At 39.3% G+C, this 18,392-nt stretch overlaps 2 protein-coding genes across 4 annotated transcripts in view; one reads left to right on the top strand and one right to left on the bottom strand.

The window, feature by feature from the left end:
* Positions 1-3,747, top strand: part of ME1 (malic enzyme 1) — a gene marked incomplete at its 5' end in the record, with an annotated part of 151,168 nt that extends 147,421 nt beyond the window's left edge. The window contains 2 exon segments of the mRNA XM_014585872.1: positions 1,846-1,944; positions 2,735-3,747. Coding sequence (XP_014441358.1) covers positions 1,846-1,944; positions 2,735-2,905 — 270 coding nt within the window.
* Positions 3,748-14,892: 11,145 nt separating this feature from the next.
* RWDD2A (RWD domain containing 2A) lies at positions 14,893-18,349 on the bottom strand. Of its 3 annotated transcripts, none has more exons than XM_014585869.2 (3): positions 18,242-18,349; positions 17,106-17,888; positions 14,893-15,826 (listed from the first exon to the last, which is right to left on the bottom strand). In XM_014585869.2, the coding sequence occupies exons 2-3, from the start codon at positions 17,304-17,306 to the stop codon at positions 15,149-15,151; spliced, it is 879 nt and encodes a 292-aa protein (XP_014441355.1). In that variant the 5' UTR covers positions 17,307-17,888; positions 18,242-18,349; the 3' UTR covers positions 14,893-15,148. The 3 variants fall into 3 exon arrangements, with proteins under 3 accessions (XP_014441355.1, XP_027625704.1, XP_006143419.1); XM_027769903.1 differs by having other exon boundaries at positions 17,504-17,888; XM_006143357.3 differs by having other exon boundaries at positions 17,106-17,866; positions 18,242-18,339.
* Between the last annotated feature and the right edge of the window lie 43 nt (positions 18,350-18,392).

Below are 18,392 nucleotides of genomic sequence, written 5' to 3'. Positions count from 1 at the left end.
TCTTTTCCTAAGCATCATCACAGCATACAAAATGTGATTTCCCATCCAGAATATACTGCATAGTGATTTAATCATGCATATTATTATAAAAAATTTTCCATTTCTAATTCCTAGAATTTTTTTTACCCCTCTTTCTGACCCTCTGTCCTTTCCTACCCTCTTCTCATACTATCTCTGATGTCTCCCACTTTCTCTCTTATCCTGCCTAGAAAGACCTGAGGTTTATTCTCTGCCATTTCTGAGCCTGTCCTTCCAGGTACAAGTCCCAGCTCATCTTGGTCTTTCTCCTTAGCCATAGCTGTCTATATTAAATACTTCAACATTTACTAGCAATCTACTTGCATCATGCTCTTGAGAGTTTTACATTTTAAAAGATTAAGTATGGACCGTACATTTAAATTGTAGATAATCTTCTTTAAAGACAGAGAATCAGGCCAGGTGGTGGCATGGTGGTTGGAGTGGCTGGATCCCACATGGTCAACTGTGAGGTTTGAGTCCTGGGCCTGATGGCTTGTATGTGAATATCCAAAATCCCAAGAGGAGAATGGAGAAGAAGGGATTGTAGTGTGGCCGTCACCCCTGGGGAGGGTGCTTTCTCACTTTCTCATGCTTTCTCTCTCTCTCTCTCTGTCTCTCTGGCAAACACACATGCCTGTAGCAAGCTTAAAAAAAGAGAGAAGAAAAAAAAAGAAAGGAAAAAAATAAATCTAAGTAATATTAGGAGATATTATTGAAAAATAAATATTTGATAATACTTGATTAATTATTCAAAATGTTGTGCATGAGACTTTCTACCTTTTTTCTGCATCCACATTTGTATTAAACAAAGTCTCAGCTATAAGCTGACTTAGGTCCACCTCATCTAGGAAGTCTTAGAGCTACTGGGAACTTTAAGGTCACTAGGTCGACCTTGCTGCCTTAGGCAGGTTCAATAAATGATTTAATTAACATTGCTAGACTTGGACAACAGAATGGTTTAGAGACAGCAAACACTAAGGCTAGTTGGATGATTCAGATAATTCAGAAGTCACATAAAATTGAAATCCTGGTTGTAATGTGACTCTGAACTAGCTTTCCCTGCCCTCCTTCCTGTGCAAGAGCATATAAGCAGGGAGCGATAGCGCTCGTGCTTGGTAACTGTCTTCCTGTATTTCCAGGATCTTTTCCCATTACTTTGTTCAACCTCCTCTTTCCTTTCTTACTTCTCTTTCTCCTAATTGTGTGATCTCAACGATCACCATGCCTCTTTGGCTCACTTTTTCTATTGATAGGAGGGGAAGTGAGTTAGATATCACATTCGTGTGATCAGTTCCTCTACATGGCCTTTATATGTGACCAGCCATGCACTTCGTTTTTCACATAGTTGCAGTACTACAGTGTGTGAAGCACAGAGATGATCCTGCCTCATGATGGTTTGACTGGGCTTTTCCAACCTTACAATGATGAGAAAGCAGTACCTACTTAACAGAAACCATACTTTGAATTTTGAATTTTAATTATTTCCCAGGCTAGCGATATACATAATACTGTATTCTCTCACAGTGCTGGACAGTGGCAGTGAGCCATAGCTCCCGGTCAGCCAGGTAGTCATGAGGGTAAACAATCGATACTCTACCATACACCCCCCCTGTGCTGCCAGTGGGGTTTTGTGGATATGATTTTTGCCCAAATGTTAATTACTCTAAGTGTTTGCAATACATTTAAGGTAGGCTAGGATCAGCTAAGACATTAAGTGGGCTAGGTGTGTTGAATGTATTCTCAAATTATGATGGGTTTATCTAGCTATAATCCCATTAAAAGTCAAGGAGCATATGTATAAAAAATTAATTTTCTATTTTTTTTAAGGTTATAGCTCAACAAGTGTCAGATAAGCACTTGGAAGAGGGCCGGCTTTATCCTCCTTTGAATACCATCAGAGATGTTTCTCTGAAAATTGCAGAAAAGGTAAAACCACTTGTTCAAACTTCATTATTCCATAACATCAATTATATATTTAAACTGGGATTTCTTAGCCTCAGCACTAAGGACAGTTTGGCTGGATGACTTCTCGTCTTGGGAGGTGTCTTGTGTATTCTATGATGTTTTGCAGCACTCCTGGCCTCTACCCACTACATGTCAGTAATATTTGCACAGTTGTGAAAAACAAAAATGCTTTCAGGCATTGCCAGATGTCCTCCTTGGAGGTTGAATTCTGCTAGTTGAAAATCACTAGTTTAAACTATTAGTAAATTTATCTAAACAATATAACTTAAGATTTGTGTATCATTTTTCTTTTTTTAAAAGGTTTTTTGCCGTAGAGCATGTGTGCTAGACAGAGAGATAGAGAGACGGAAGGTGAGAAATCACCACCCCCAAGGGGTATGGCCACGCCACCATCTCTTCTCCATTCTCCTCCTGGGATTTTGGGCATGCATGCGTAAGTGTCCCACATGATTGCCAGGTCTGGGACTCAAACCGTAGTCGGCCATGTGAGAGTCCAGTACCTTAACTGGCATGATCGTACTTGAATAAATCCCCACTATTCACTTTCCTCAGTTGATGGTATCATTTTACCATTTCACTACATGATTTTTAATCATATTTTCATTTTATGTTGTCCTTGTTTATGTGTGCTTTTATTATAAAACACTATGTTTTGCAACTAGGATATAAATTATAAATTAATTTTTAAGTGGGTATAAATTCTGTTCATAATCTCTACTCATTAAAATAATTACTATTTTTTAATTTCTAGATTGTGAAAGATGCATACCAAGAAAAGACAGCCACAGTTTATCCTGAACCGCAAAACAAAGAAGCATTTATTCGCTCTCAGATGTATAACACTGATTATGATCAGATTCTACCCGATTGTTATTCTTGGCCTGAAGAGGCTCAGAAAATGCAAACCAAAGTTGACCAATAGTATAATAGCCAGCATTTCTAACTCCTTTTATTTCTAACTCCTTGAAATCTTTCATAATTTTTAAAGGTTGGAATCTTTTGTAATGATTCATAATGTGCTTAGATTAAGTTAATTTTACCTTAATAGTCTAAAAATTTATGAAAAGATATTAATATAAATTAGGATAAACATTGTACTAGATAATTTTGCTTCATTAGCACTCTGGTTATTTATGATTTCTATCTTAACTATTCTGCCTAAGTCTTCTTTAAAAGCTGTTGTACCTATTACTGAGACACTCATCATTTTTATATAGGAAACTAATGGGAAGACCAAAATTAGTAATAAATTGATATGATAAACATTAAAACCCATAATTATTTTATTAACCATTTTGTTAAATTTTGATTTTTTTAAAAAAAATAAAGACAGAAATGAATTTAGGCATAGATGAACTTTTGCTAAATAGAAACAACACTACTTTGCTGCCTAGAGAAAAATAACTTCTCAGGTGTTTTTATTCCAGTCCTAGATTATATTTGTCTTTTTTTTGTGTATGTGTGCAACTGAATTCTAACCATTTTAAGAAAGATCACAGCTGTTTACAATGCCTTTTGCAGCCTTAGATTTTAACATTCTTTTGTCATTGTTACATCTTATAAAGCTCTTACCACTTGGGTCCTTAGACATCTTCCTGAGAACACCTTTACTTACTCCAGAACAAATGCCCTGTCCTTCATGGTGTTTGTGCAAGTGACCTCTGTCTGGAGGTTGTTAGCTTCAGTTCAGCACAGTTTGTGTGGTGAGAGAGGCTAGAACAAGAGTAGTTAAGATCTTTGAGAAAAGGCTGCCTGGGGACCCCACCTCTTAAGACAAAGATCTTGAGAGGAGCAAGTCCATTGTTCCCACATGAGCTGGGTCTCTATTTGAGTAACCTGCCCTAATGTTCCCTTGATTGGCTCAGGTAACTCAGCGCTCCCTGTGTTACAATAGCCTCACTTTCCCAAGTTTGGAAAGAGTTTTATAAATGTTTCTCCACTATCAGAAATTATCTTTATGTGAGATATTAAAATATTTTAATTGCCAAGAACATTCTATGAAAAGAGTATTTACATCTCTTGATTGCATTACTTTACTTTAGAAATTAATGATTGAACTAATAGAAATTATTTTCAATTCATAAGCTCAGGTGCAATAACATTTGCTATTTATTTGGAGAATCTTCTGTTTCTGAAGTAATGCTTTAAAGAGTATAAGAAGATGTTCAAGGTAAATTATATTACAGAATTATTTTGTTGAAAGTTGGAGGTTACAGAAATTGTTTTAGGTGTGAGTAAAAGGGGTTGGAATACTGCTGAAGGTAACATTTAGTAAAGAGTTTCCCCAATAAGTTATTTGGATAAGATTCAGAATGCCTATTTCTTGTCTGTTTCTATTTTGTCTTATAGCTCTAACTAAATATATTTACCTATGCAATAGTCTTATGAAAACATAGAAAAACTGAATGAATAAAATTATAAAATAATTGTCTTATTTTCTTAAAATATTACTTTTATAAAAAAAAATTCTTCAGTGAGTGAGACAGAGAGAGGGAGACAGAACCTCCAACAGGGTCTTGATTCTGCAATTCACCCCAGCCTCAACTTGCCTTAGCTCATGGACCAGCATGGCCCCATGTACTCAGAAAGGGCTCCCGACACAAACCCAGCACCTTCACATGTGGGTGAGCCTCACCAGGCATTATGTTCTACCTTTCACCACCTCATTATGTTTTAAAATGATAATTCTGGGTCTTGGTGGTCATAGACAGGACATCATGAATTTTAAAAATATGTTAAAAATTGTTAATTTCTGTATAAATATGCTAGATACTGTGATGAGGAGCATTTCCTTGTCTTCAGAGAAAAATAATGAAATAAGCATTAGTTACTAGTTATCAATTTCTATCTATATTATTTAATACCTGTGATTTTCTTATGAAGTTAATATCTATTTTTTTACATTCATGGAACATAGGTACATGTGTGAGTGAGAGAGAGAGAGAGAGAGAGACAAAGCTCTAAAGGGCTTGGTTACTCCATGACACCCATGCCCCCGTCTTCCAGCCCACCGAGATCCTAGGCATGCTTACATGTGCCTAGAGTCTTACTGGGCTGAGAACTGGAACCTGTAGTTAGCATGTGGCTTCCAGCTCCACATTCTGGAAAGCCACTGACTGTTCCACCAAGACTGGGCTGTAAGTTAATTTTTAAAGTAACTTTCCAAGTCCACAGAATTAACAGTGAAGGAGGTAGGCTCCAAATCTATGTTTGTCTTTTTTTACAGTTTGTTCTCCTTTCACTAAAATATAGTCTAAAATAGCACTACCCCATGTTTAATGTTATGCTTTCTAGTAGTTTCATAAGAAAAGATAATAAACAGAAAGGATTTATGTTAATAATACATTTTACTTAAACCAGTATATCCAAAATATTTTTATTCAAACATGTAATCAATATGTTATTAATGAGATATTTATATTATTTTGTTCATATTAAGTCTTCAAAATCCAGTACATATTTTACATTTACATTTACATTCAGTTCAGGCTAGCCACAAGTACCAAATAGCCACATCTGGCTAGTGACCACCATATTGGGTTGTGTAAGTCTAGAAGAGACAGTTACAGAACAACAGCTGTAATATGGTATTTCCAAGAGAAAAGTAAGCATAAGTCTACAGGAAATGTAAACCTATTTCACTTTATATGCATATACACCTAAATTTTTAAATGTCACCTAATCAAATACAGTTATGTATTAAAATATACATTATAATCCAATAGGGCTTATTTTGGAATGCAGGGAGTTCACTATCAGAAAATCTATCATTATAGTTCATACTTATATAGCAAAGGAGAAAAATTAGGTACTCACCTCTGTAGATGCAGGGAGAGCATTTGTAGTCAACATTCATGATTTTAAAAAAAATGAACAAAAACTCTTAGAAAACTAGGACTAGAAGGTAATTTCCTTAACTTGGTTATTGCACTCTAGAGAAATGTTTGATCCATTCCCTTTAAGATCTGCAATAAAACAAAGCTTCCTATTCATATTACTATTTAAAGTAAGCTAACTGGAAGCTGTAGACAAAATGATAGTAAAAAATGACAAGTGTAAGAATTAGGAGAGAAGAAATAATGCTTCTATTTTGCAGATAATATCTACATCACAACCAGTAGTAGTATAAACAGTAGTTTAAAGTTGGCCATATACAAAATCATCTTATAAAAGTCAGTAGCATTTCTCTGTATTTTCAATGATCAACTAGAAATTATAGGCAAAACTAAGTTTTAATTTGCAATAATACTGTGGGTTTTTTTTCTTTTTATAAAGAAAAAAAAATTATGTTAAAAGATGGGGCCAGCAGATGGCATGGTGGTTAAGGTGCTGTACTCCCATATGGCCAACCGCAGTTTGAGTCCCAGACCTGGCAGCTTGTTTTCTCACTTTCCTTCTCTCTCATTCTGTCTCTGGTGAGTGCACATGCCCTATATCAAAAATTTAAAAGTAATAATAATTAAAAATACAAAAGATGTTAATAAATGGAGAGACTATGTTCTTGATTTGAATGCCTTAATATTATTAAGTTGTTATTTTCTCCCCAGGAATAAGCCATAAATTCAATGCAATCTTATATAGGTCAGACTGGCTAAACTGTTAACTATAACTCAAAAATGTCAAGACTCACACAATAAAAGCATAATGTTTAGACATCATCTAATATAGTCATTTGGAAGGGAGGACCCTTACATTTCCCAATGCCATGGTCTTCATCATGTGGCCTCCAAAGCTACCAAAAGGACAGGAAAATATGGAGGATTATGCAGGGGACAAGTCATGGACAGATCATTTCTACTACACTGCTCTGGCTAAGACTCAGTCACATGACTCTATTGTACAGCCAGAAAGACCGAGATATTGTCTTTCTGGGGCCCCAGGACTACAAAAGGAAACATTTGGTGAACATATAACATTGTCTCTACTGCAGTTCCAATTTTTGGTTGAAGTTTCTAAGGAAGTTAATAAACATATTCTAAAATACATATGGAAAAATAGAGATCCCCTCCTGCAATACACACAAGATAAACCTTGCTATTTGAAACAAATTAAAGCTAAAACCCAGCCCTGATAAATAATCCAGTAAATATTTTCACAGGTAGAGAGGACACATTTTTACATAGAAAAAGTACGTCATGACTTTTCTGAAAACACAATAGCATAGCTCTTAATTAAAGTTCTCAACCTTTCATTCTAGTTCCATAAGAAAGGATATGGGGGCCAGCGGGTGGTGTGGTGGTTAAAGTAGCTGGACTCCCAGGGAACCAGCAGTTAGCGTAATGGCTATGTCGCTGGACTCCCACGTAGTCGACCGCGGTTCGCGTCCCGGACCCAGTGGCTTAAAACTTACGCCCGGCATGTATGCATGCGTGCCCAAGATCCCAAGAGGAGAATGGAGGAGAAGGGGTTGCGCCGTGACCATTCCCCCTGGGGGGTGATTTCTTGCTTTCTGTCTCTCTGTCTCTCTCTGTCTGACTGGCGAGTGCACACGCCCTATAGTCCTCTCAAAAAAAAAAAAAAAGTAGCTGGACTCCCCACATGGCTGACCATGGTTTGAGTCCTGGACCTGGCAGCTTGCTTTCTCACTTTCCTTCTCTCTCTGGTCCACTTCAGAAAAATAAAATAAAATAATGACAATTAATAAAACAAACAAATAATAAATAAAAGAGAGAATATGATGTGTCCTCTATCTGTGAAAATATTTACTCCAGTCTCTAGAGTTCTTTCTTTTAAAACTAATGTTCAGTATACAATCAAAAAGGAAAATGTGTGTGTGTATAAAACTTCTAATGGGGAGGAAAGAATAATCAATAGAAGTATTGGGTCATTGGAAAAGTCATGACCCATTTTTGTATAGAAAAACGTAGAAAAATATGGCATGATTTTCTGATGATCCAATAGATTGACAGGTCATCCACATGCATTATTACATAAGGGTTTTAAAATAACTGTTGAAAAATGTTAGACAAGAAGAAAAAAATGGAAAAGATGTATAACTTTATTGGGAAAATGGACTATCTAAAAATTAAATGTACAATCTAGATGCAAAAAGTAAAATATCAGAAATGAACTCATTGCATGGGCATAACAGCACACTGGAGGTAGTAGAAAAAAAGATTAAGGACCTCAAAGGAAGGTGACTAGGAATTATCCAAATTGAAACAGAGAGACAGGGAAAAAGAAAAAATGTTTTTAAATAAATAAGAGAGATGTCGCCTAAAATGAACTGGTTTAATATATGTGCTACTGGAGTGCTACAAGGAGAGAAAGTGAGACATTGGAATTTAATAACTCTCTAAAGAGATAATGATGATAATTTTTCAAGTTAATGAGAAACATCAACCAACTGACAGATTGAGAGCTACCAGTCCCTAAATAGTATCAATACAAAGAAAACTATATCTAGGAATATCTTAATCAAATTGCTGAAAACCAAAAATAAAGGGCAAATATTACAGAGCAATCAAAGAAAACAGACACATAATACCTTGAGAGCTACCTAAATAGTAGCTGACTTCTCAACAGAAAAAATAAGAGGGGAACCAGCAGTTAGCGTAATGGCTATGTCGCTGGACACCCACGTAGTCGACTGTGGTTTGCGTCCCGGACCCAGTGGCTTAAAACTCACGCCGGCCGCATGTGCGTGTGTGCCCAAGATCCTGAGAGGAGAATGGAGGAGAAGGGATTGCGGCGTGACCATCCCCTCTGGGGGGTGATTTCTCGCTTTCTGTCCCTCTGTCTCTCTCTGTCTGGTGAGCGCACACGCCCTATAGAGAAAATCTCTCCAAAAAAAGAAAAAATAAGAGACAATGAAAAGACACTCTTGAGGTGCTTGCTGAGAGAATAAACTGATAACTTAGAATTTTATACACAAAATCATTCAGAAATTAAGGTTAAGTAGAGACAGACAAACAAAAGCTGAGATAATTCATAGCCTGCAAACCATAGAGTCTGTGGCTTGAAAAACACACCAGACGTGTGTGTGTGTGCTTAAAATCTCAAAAGGAGGTAGAAATGGAAAAGGAATTGTAGTGTGACCATCCCCCATGGAGGGTGTTGTCTCGCCTTTCCTCTCTCTCTGTCTCTGGCAAAATTTGAAGGAAAAAAAGATATAATTTTGTCTATGCTCTTAATAAAAAGAAGTCAAAATACAGAAAGCAAAAATTGACAGTAATAGGGCCAGAAGATGGCACAGCAGTTAAGTCTCTGGACTCCCACATGGCCAACCATGCTTCAAGTCCCAGATCCAGTGGCTCAAAAATCATGCCTGCATGCCCAAGATCCCAGGAGGGGAATGGAGGAGAAGGAACTGTGCAGGTCCATCCCCCCTGGGGGGTGATTTCTCACTTTTCCTCTCACTGTCTCTGTCTCTCTGGTGAGCATATATGCCCTAAGTCAAAAACTTCTTTAAAAAATTGACAGTAATAAATGATAAAATACACAAGTGCAATAATAGCTGGATATCTTAAATCACCTCTTTCCATTACTGAAAAATAATGACCCACAGATAAGTCAATTTGTAAAAGAAAAGGAAAGAAAGGACTTACTCTGATGGCTATTTATATATACATCAAAGTCATAAAAACATGCAGAATAGTGGAATACAATAAACTAACAGGAATACACGAGTTACAAAGGTAGCACAAAAATCAATAGAAGAACAGAATGTTTAGTAAAAGTATTGGAAAAACCAACCCACGACATGGAGAGTATTAAACTGGAACCATACTTTATGAAAAGGCAGACTTTAGGTGGATTAAAGACCTAAATATAAATGGTAAGAATACAATGAATAAAAATTGACATAGCAAAATATGTCTAGGACCTCAAGAACACAGCCATGAGGTTCACTGACAGGATGCAGTCTCTTAAGGACAAGAAGGCTTTGGCACATTATATAGTTGCTGCCATAAAACAGTGTAAAGGGTGAGGAACTCCAGGACTGTAGAATTGTAGCACAAATTGATAAGTATGGAAAGATAATTTAGGCTTTAAGTTTTAAATTCTCACCTCAAGGCATAGTCTAAAAACTAGAAAAATTTCAGTTTTTGCTCAAAGAATCTCTTTTACTAACTCTGAGGCTGAAATAATTGGAAACTAAGGTGATATTTAATCTTGCCAAATTGTACCCTCAATTTAATTTACATTCATTCCAAGCCTCTTATGTAAAAGTGAGTGTTAACTAAGAAACAGTAAGGCTTTGACTTGGGATGGGGGATTATGGATAGGAGATTTAGAGGACACATAATGTCTTCCTTCCTTCCTCCCTTCCCTCCTTCCTTGTCTTTTTCTTTCTTCTTTCTTTCTTCTTCTTGCCAGATGTTGCAGGTGTAAGCCAGAGAGAGAGAGAGAGAGAGCATCCCCCAGTGGCTCCTGATCATACTCCGATCTCCTCTCCATTTCTTCTCCATCAGGATCCTGACTCAATATCCCCCAAACTGTTGGCCTGGACTTGAACCAGTCAACCATGTGGGATCCAACACCCTCCACACAGCACCCAACCACTGTGCTATAGGATAGCCCACAATTCTATTAACTAGGAGAGCAATAGTACCATTTCGACCACTGAAAGTCCTATGTCCCAGGAAACTCCCTAATCTCAGGCAAACCAGGAGAGTTGACATGTCCTCCTTTGCTTTCTGTCTAAAAAGGTTATTGCTGTCTTGTTTAAAGGTCCATAATGACCTCACCTTAGGTGATAGTTACCTTCTAAAGAGAAACTTAATAATCTACTTCATGCCTTTCTCACATTGCTTCTCATTATTTGTCACAAAACCAGATTCCACCTTGGAGAGGAGTTGGTTGTGGACACAAAACAAACCAAGGAAGAGAACACACATGACAAAAAAATGCTAGACTTTGCTCACATATATTGGCACAAATCTGAGGGGGAAATGTGTGGGGTTCTGTGGATGTTACATTGAAGAAAGAGAAATGTAATTGTGGATTGGGCAGAACTGATTGACAGGGGCACTTGCCTCAGATTCTGGACTCAGTATGCTATCTTGAGCAGCTGGAAGTGATTCTATTTATTGGTTCAATTAGTTGAATGAAACATGGGTTTAATAATAACCTGCATTAAATGAAACTGAGAATGAAACTGCAAACATTCCTTAAAATAATGAAGAGAAATTGGGACCAGCAGTTGGCATAATGGCTATGTCGCTGGACTCCCATGTAGTTGGCCATGGTTCAAGTGCTGGACCCTGTGGCTTAAACTCACATGGGCTGCATGTGTGTGCATGCTCGCCCAAGATCCTGAGAGGAGAATGGAGGAGAAGGGATTGTGGCATGGTCATCACCCCTGGGGGGTGATTTCTCACTTTCTGTCTCTTTGTCTCTGTCTTTCTGGTAAGCACACATGCCCTATAGCAAAATCCTCTCCAAAAAAAAAGAAAGAAAGAAATTAAGAGATTTACAGAGATGGGGATGGATGTTGGAGTGGGTTTGTTGTGTGCATCTGACCATCCTAATCCTAAACCTAAATCACCAACTAAGTCTTCTGAGAGGATCTACCAGTGATCTTTTTTTTCACTAAGGCCTTGAGAAATTGGTGAGGGAAAATGCCAGCATTCGCAAAGAGCATTTTAATAACTCTTCTCTAAGCTGCAAAGGTTTGTAGGAAATGCTGTGGTTAAAATAGATTCTCTATTTCAATGGATAAGAATTTGAAGGTTGGTAGAGGCTTAACAGTGTTTTGAAGCAATTAACAACTGAGACAAGGTAGAAACAGTTATACAATCCAGGCTGATTTAGTGTAATAAGTATAGTAAGGCCTACAGAAATTATGACGCTAGATAGTTAATCACAAGGCCACATGGCCTTAAATGATGTTCAAAAATTAACAAGGCAGGGAACCAGCAGTTGGCGTAATGGCTATGTCGCTGGACTCCCACGTAGTCGACCGTGGTTCGTGTCCCGGACCCGGTGGCTTAAATCTCACGCCAGGCGCGTGTGCGTGCGTGACCAAGATCCCGAGAGAAGAATGGAGGAGAAGGGATTGCGGCATGACCATCCCCCCGGGGGGCGATTTCTCACTTTCTGTCTCTATGTCTCTGTCTGTCTGGCGAGCGCACGCGCCCTATAGCAAAAACCTCTCCAAAAAAAAGAAAAAAATTTAACAAGGCACCATAGATACCGATCAAGAAAAATGAATGTTGCAAACCCTGCTACAGCTACATAGCAGCCCAAGTAAGGACCCAATATATGGGGGAATCCATTCGGGTCTTACTTAATATGTTTAAGAACAGCAGAAAAGTCTGACTGGAGTCACCAAGACAGAGTATCACAAAACTGCCACACACAGATGAGTGGAAGATCCCTAAGATGAAGAACTCTAACAATGCCCTATGTTTCCAAACTCTTCTTATGAGGCTCTCAATTACTAGAAAAACAATACACTGCAGAATGGAAACTGCTAGGCCTTTTGGAATTCACCTAGGAACAGCATGGAATATAATTTTACAGGGGTTCCAAAACCCTTGTGGTCTGTAGGACAAAGTACATGCTATAGAAATGAATCCATCCTCGGGAACCAGCAGTTAGCGTAATGGCTATGTCGCTGGACTCCCACGTGGTCGACCGCGGTTCGTGTCCCGGACCCGGTGGATTAAAAACTCATGCTGGGCGCATGTGCATGTGTGCCCAAGATCCCAAGAGGAGAATGGAGGAGAAGGGATTGCGGTGTGACCATCCCCCCTGGGGGGTGATTTCTCGCTTTCTGTCTCTAATGTCTCTGTCTGTCGGGCGAGCGCATGTGCCCTATAGCAAAAATCTCTCCAAAAAAAAAAAAAAGAAAGAAATGAATACATCCTCCAGTTTTTCATCTTGAAGAGTTTATCTTCTATGGCAGTCTCCCTAAATTGGATCCCTTATCCATAAATAGAGAACTGTTCTTGCAAGAAGTACTAAGAGATCTGCAGAGGTAAGTCCCACCATCAAAAGCTTTTTTGAAAGTATGAGTATGTTTCTTATCACATATCGACTTAATATGATCTTTGGCATAACCAGGCAGATACAGATGGATCTCTAAGAATGACTACACATACTCATAAATTTAATCAGATGGTGATTCCAACTGCAGCAATTATCAAGACAGGTTCTGCTTCTTGGAGAAAATCCATAGGTAGCTATGGGTGTAGTCGATGTTTTTTGTTTTTCCTCTATTGCAGTAAGTAGAGAGCACTTGAGGCAGGTTGTTCTGTCAGTAAGCAGCAGTACAAATTGTCCCACTTCAGTTCCCTGTGACTCTGCGTCAGAACATCATTCTTACTACGACTTTGACCATCTTACCATTGTAGAGGACACTGTGCTGGTCCCATGCATTGGCAAGAATGTGCTGCCAGGACCTAGAATGCAAGCAGCATTATGTAGTCTAGATGGCTGGTAAGACAGATCAGACCAGACCAGTGATAGATCCCAGGAAAGCACAAGAGCCTCACCTGTTTTATGGGGGACAAGTGTATAGTGCATATTGGGATGTCCCTCCATGGTGTCTGCATCCTAGACAGAGTTAACACCAGAAGACACTGTTTTGTCAGAAGTTCTGTAACCTCAGCACAGCACTGTTTGGTATCTAATGGGATATGTCACAAAATGGAGAGTGAGATATTACTCTCATGTTACTAAATCCCAGCACCCAGCTTGGGCATCCTCAGGGGACTAGGACATAAGTGAAGTGCCTGGGACTCAGAAGAAGAATAGAATGCTTCCCGGGAAAGGGCAGCAGTAACTTGGGACAAAAGGAGAGCCTGTGGAAACAGGGAAGGATGCTGACTCTGCTCACACCATCTCTTGGCACTTGTGACTCCCAGGACATCTTGGGGAGGGAGGGATACCCTGTATTAAAAAGACTTGGCAAGAGCTACTTAAATAGGGAGTTTTATCATTAAATTCATATTGAAGTTTTCAGAAGGGATGGTAGCAACATCACCAAAATGCAGAATTTGATTCCCCCCCCATTTGGTGATGTAGTCATGCATACTGGCTCCCTCAACATCTCTTGACCAAGTCTAATGCACATTGGTAGATAGGCAAAGGTTGGATGATAACCAGGGGAACATTTTATAGGCAAGAAATCATGTTGTGTTTTTTTGTTTTTGGTTTCTTTATGTGGCTAAGAATTGAACTAAAATATCTTTCCCAGTTTATTTACATAGACAAGCAATTTGACCTTTTCAACAGGATTAGTTCACTTCAAGAAAGTAAGGTTGTTGTATATACCTGGAGACATCTGTTATTCAACTTATTTTTTTGAGTGGGTGTTTGGCAAAATGAGAATAAACTTGTGTAGCCCACTTGAATGACTGATCTAATAACGTTGATGTTATGAATCCTGTGCTTAGTGAAATGTCAGATGAAAATAACTGATGACTGACTTTTGTATCAAAGAAAAGAACACATGAGTTTGTTAATAAAGCACCACAATCTGCAAAAGATGGAATGTTTCATAGAGATATAAAGAAATAAAGAACATTTTAAAACAAAAAAAAACCCCAGAGAATTGAACTAAAATATTGACATCATTATCACTAAAATTACTAACCAGCTGATTTAAAGACACAAGAATACGTAGCATTATGTGTCATTGCCATTACTCTTGAGACTTCATTACTGATTTCTTTGCTATTACTGTTAAGATCTAGTTTCATTAAAACACTCCAAATAAAGACTTTAACTTGAAGTAAAAAAACAAAGTGCTTTGTTTAAATAAAGGCCTTTCCCTTCGTTCTTTTTAAACTTGCTTTAGAATTCACTTCTAGTAACGAAAGAAAAGTTGATGTGTCACCTATGTGCTAGCATCATGAAAAGGACAAATGTTATTCATATTTATGAATTCATTGCTGCATTTTGATTTTTAATGTTAACTGTAGGTGTTGGACTCCTCTTTAATTGAATCAGCTTTACTGGTTAAGTGGACTGTTTTTATTAATTTACAATGAAATAGTTTTCTGGTGACTTGACACAATAACTTAAAACATCGCAGTTGCACTGTTACAGAGTAAAAAGGACTGTTTATTTCATTCCAGTTGAAATTCTTGCCAGATGAAAATTCTGGAGCTAGGTTTCCCACCTGCGATGCTACACAGCCACCAGCCTTGTCACTTTGGTCTTATTAACAGAAATACTGAACCAGTGAAATTACAAGCATAGGCCTCCTAGCTTCCTAGGACTCTAAACTTTTGCTTTCAATCCCAAATAAAATCTGAAAAACATGCTCACTTTTGTGTCTTTTGAGAAATTCTAAGAACTGGCCCAGATTCATGTGATAGTCATTCCTTAATCCATAGTCACCATGGGCCTCAAGGAGTAATTCTTCAAAAGAGTGGAAAAGGCGCAGGTCCTTGCCATCTCCTTCTGTCTCCACACTCTCTGTGTGCTTACAGGAAATGTGTTTCCAATTGGGGTACCTAATCGTGTGCCAGAACTCCTCACAGTGCTCTTTGAAGCCCTCTACACAGATAATGCCAGGCTTTCCTGTCATGCAAAACCCAGTCACGTCTAACCTTTTTCCAACGTCCAAAATCTTTTTCCGTAGGTCCTGCTGGTATATATGGTGGCTATAGATCCACATTCGGAGAAAAGTGTTCTTCACTGGCTTTGGTTGTGTAGATGGTTCATATGTGAGCCTTCTGTTCAGGAAATAGGATGCACTGTTGTCCTGTAGCCACTGCACTGCTGCACACACACACAGTTCACCTGGATCAAAAGTCCCAATGTAAGAAGTGAGACCTTTGTTGAGAAGTAGCTGCTGTTGTCTGTCAAGCTCAGATGACCGTCCAAACAGCTGCAATGCTACATAGGGGTAGCTGTGTGGCATTGTTACTTGCAAATCGATTTTCACCTTAAAATGAAAATCAAATAAATTTAAAAACCATAAAGTTACATAAACTAAAAAATCAGTAGAAATTGCATGATTTTGATAAATGAACTATTAATAGTTATTGCTATGATGGTCAGCCGTGTCCCAAGTATTTTTACATATACTATTCCTTCCATTTATGTATTTATCATTTCAAGTATTTATTAACTACCAGGTGTGCCAGATGCCCTCTGTTGAGATAAACAAGCAGTCAGACACTATTTCTGCCTTTCATGAAGAGTACAGCCTGATTAAGGAAACACACATTAAACAAATAATTACACACAGCAACTATTTAATTTCAATTGAAGAGTTACAATGGAAAAGTTGAGGGTTCCACTGAAGTTTAAATAGCAGGACAGAATCCACCAGGAAGTCTCTTATGGGGCAATGAGCACCAAAGGATGAGTAGGAAATAGCTAAAATAGTGGTTCTCAAACACCCAGTCCATGTCTTACCATGCCATGCTAATAATTGTGGAGACTGATGAGAAGATGCAAGTAAATTCATTTTTAGTGTTTAGATTTTGAACCTGTATTTACTTGTTGGGTTATGGGGACATCAAAAAACAAAAACAAATAAAATTCATGCCTTAAAAGCAACTTTCACTCCTAGGGACCAGCATATGGTGTAATGGTTATGTTGCTGGACTCCCATGTAGTCAACAATGGTTCTAGTTCTGGATCCGGTGACTTAAAATTCACACCAGGTGCGTGTATGTATGTGCCCAAAATTCTGAGAGAGAACGGAGGAGAAGGGATCACAGTGTGGCCATCCCCCCTGGACAGGGAGGGGTTGGTTTCTTGCTTTCTATATGTCTTTGTCTCTCTGGTGGGCACATGCGCCCTATAGCAAAAATCTCTCTCTCAAAAAAAAAAAAAAAAAACCAACAAAAAAAAACCAACAAAAAAAACCACTTTCGCCCCTTGTAAGCCAGTTTACATACTCGCAATATTGCAATATTTAGTTTTGTGCAAATCATAGTAACCCATACTACAACAGTTAGATTGGTGAGAAAATGGATGAGTAAACAGAGTAAGGGTAGTGTAAGACTGCAAGATATTTCAATAAAAACACTAGGTTTATTTGTCAAAAAGGTGTATATATTTACATAAACTTCTTGAATATGTGCTCAAGATGATTTACAGAGAATCCTGTACTCCATATATTTTGCTTTCCTACAAATAAAGGAAATAGGCATCTGGACATTGTTATCTGAACAAGAAGGTCCAGGTGTTTTAGTTAAAATCAGGGCACCCACCTTGGGCTCCTCAATCTGGAGTGTAATCACAAATTCGATTTTGGGTGGCAGCGCTTCCCTACTGCCTTCCAAATATCTCTTTATATTCGTCAGGACATTTACATCTTCAAGTTTTACTTCCCCTCGGTTAGGAAACATAGAAAACAGCATTTCCATTTCTAAGAGCTGAAGCTGAAGACTTTCTTTCACCGAAGCGGACATGTTTCTAACTAACGTGTCCAGAAAGCTGGAAAGGCCTGGGTTTGTCAGTGTCAGGCGGTGTCTGGCGAAATTTCCTGGAGGTGCCTTTATATGGAAGCAGTTCTGCAGGAACGCTTTGAACAGAGAGCTAGGGGCACAAACCGGGACTCTTACACTGCTGCTTCATCTCCTGATCCCCAAATCTAGTATGCACATACCTTCCTAAAATAATCCGTTAAAATCCAGATTCCTTGTCCTGGCTCCCTCAGATCTTGATCTGTATAGATCCGGGAAGCTGCACTTTGAACAGGAGTTCCGAATGATTTCTTTTTGAGGTGGCAAAGAACACCGGCAATCCACAAGCCTGACTTTTGGGAACTGCAGGGTCCAGCTTCTGAATCGCACCGTGTCTCAGGCTTCTACCCATCTAGACGCGGCGGTGAGGGAGGCCGGCATGGCCGGTGGGGTCGCCAGGGCCAAGTCGCCACCTCGTGGCCTCGGTGTGGTGGGGTGAGCTTGGTGTAAGATCCCAGGCTTCCTTTCAATTTGGAGTCAACCGGCCTCCGCCGCGAGGGCACAGGCTGAGGGCGGGAGAGAGGGGTCCTACAGGTAAATAAATGACCTTCAGTGCGAGCTGGGGACAAGCTGGCAGCCAGTGAAAGCCTCCTGGATTCAAAGACTTGGGAGATGGCCTCGACAACGGAGAGGGAGAATGCGGGAAGCCGAGAGGCGTTGGCTGTGGCCGAGGTTACCTTGTCAGGACCCAATCGGGACCACTTCACCCCCACTTTCACCCTCACCCGCCCACCCCCATCCAACTATGAACTTGGACTTCCCAGACACTCAGGGCCTTCCTCCCAGCGAGGTCCAGATACCGAGGCCGAGGCTGCGTATCCGCAGGCTCTAGGTGCCTGCGACCCTCGGCCCCAACCCCGGGGCCACCGCGGGGGCCTCACCCTTCCTGGTCACTCAATGGAAACAGCCCTAGAGCCGGCTCGGAACCGCATCTGCAGTTCCGCAGGCTCTAGCTGCGCGTGACCGGCAGGGCGGTGGGGGCGGGGCTAAGAGTCAGTCCCCCACCCTGATTGGCTGAGGGGTGTGACCACG

This window comes from Tupaia chinensis, unplaced genomic scaffold (genome assembly GCF_000334495.1).
Source record: "Tupaia chinensis unplaced genomic scaffold, TupChi_1.0 Scaffold000097_1, whole genome shotgun sequence".
Lineage (NCBI taxonomy): Eukaryota > Metazoa > Chordata > Mammalia > Scandentia > Tupaiidae > Tupaia > Tupaia belangeri.
This window is presented reverse-complemented; position numbering and strand designations above follow the sequence as displayed.

Bases quoted from the DNA above. Each gene is read 5' to 3' on its own strand.
- RWDD2A (XM_014585869.2), bottom strand. From the start codon at position 17,306: ATGTCCGCTTCGGTGAAAGAAAGTCTTCAGCTTCAGCTCTTAGAAATG. The intron at 15,827-17,105 runs GTGGGTGCCCTG...TTTCATTTTAAG, and splicing joins TCCAGATTGAGGAGCCCAAG to GTGAAAATCGATTTGCAAGT.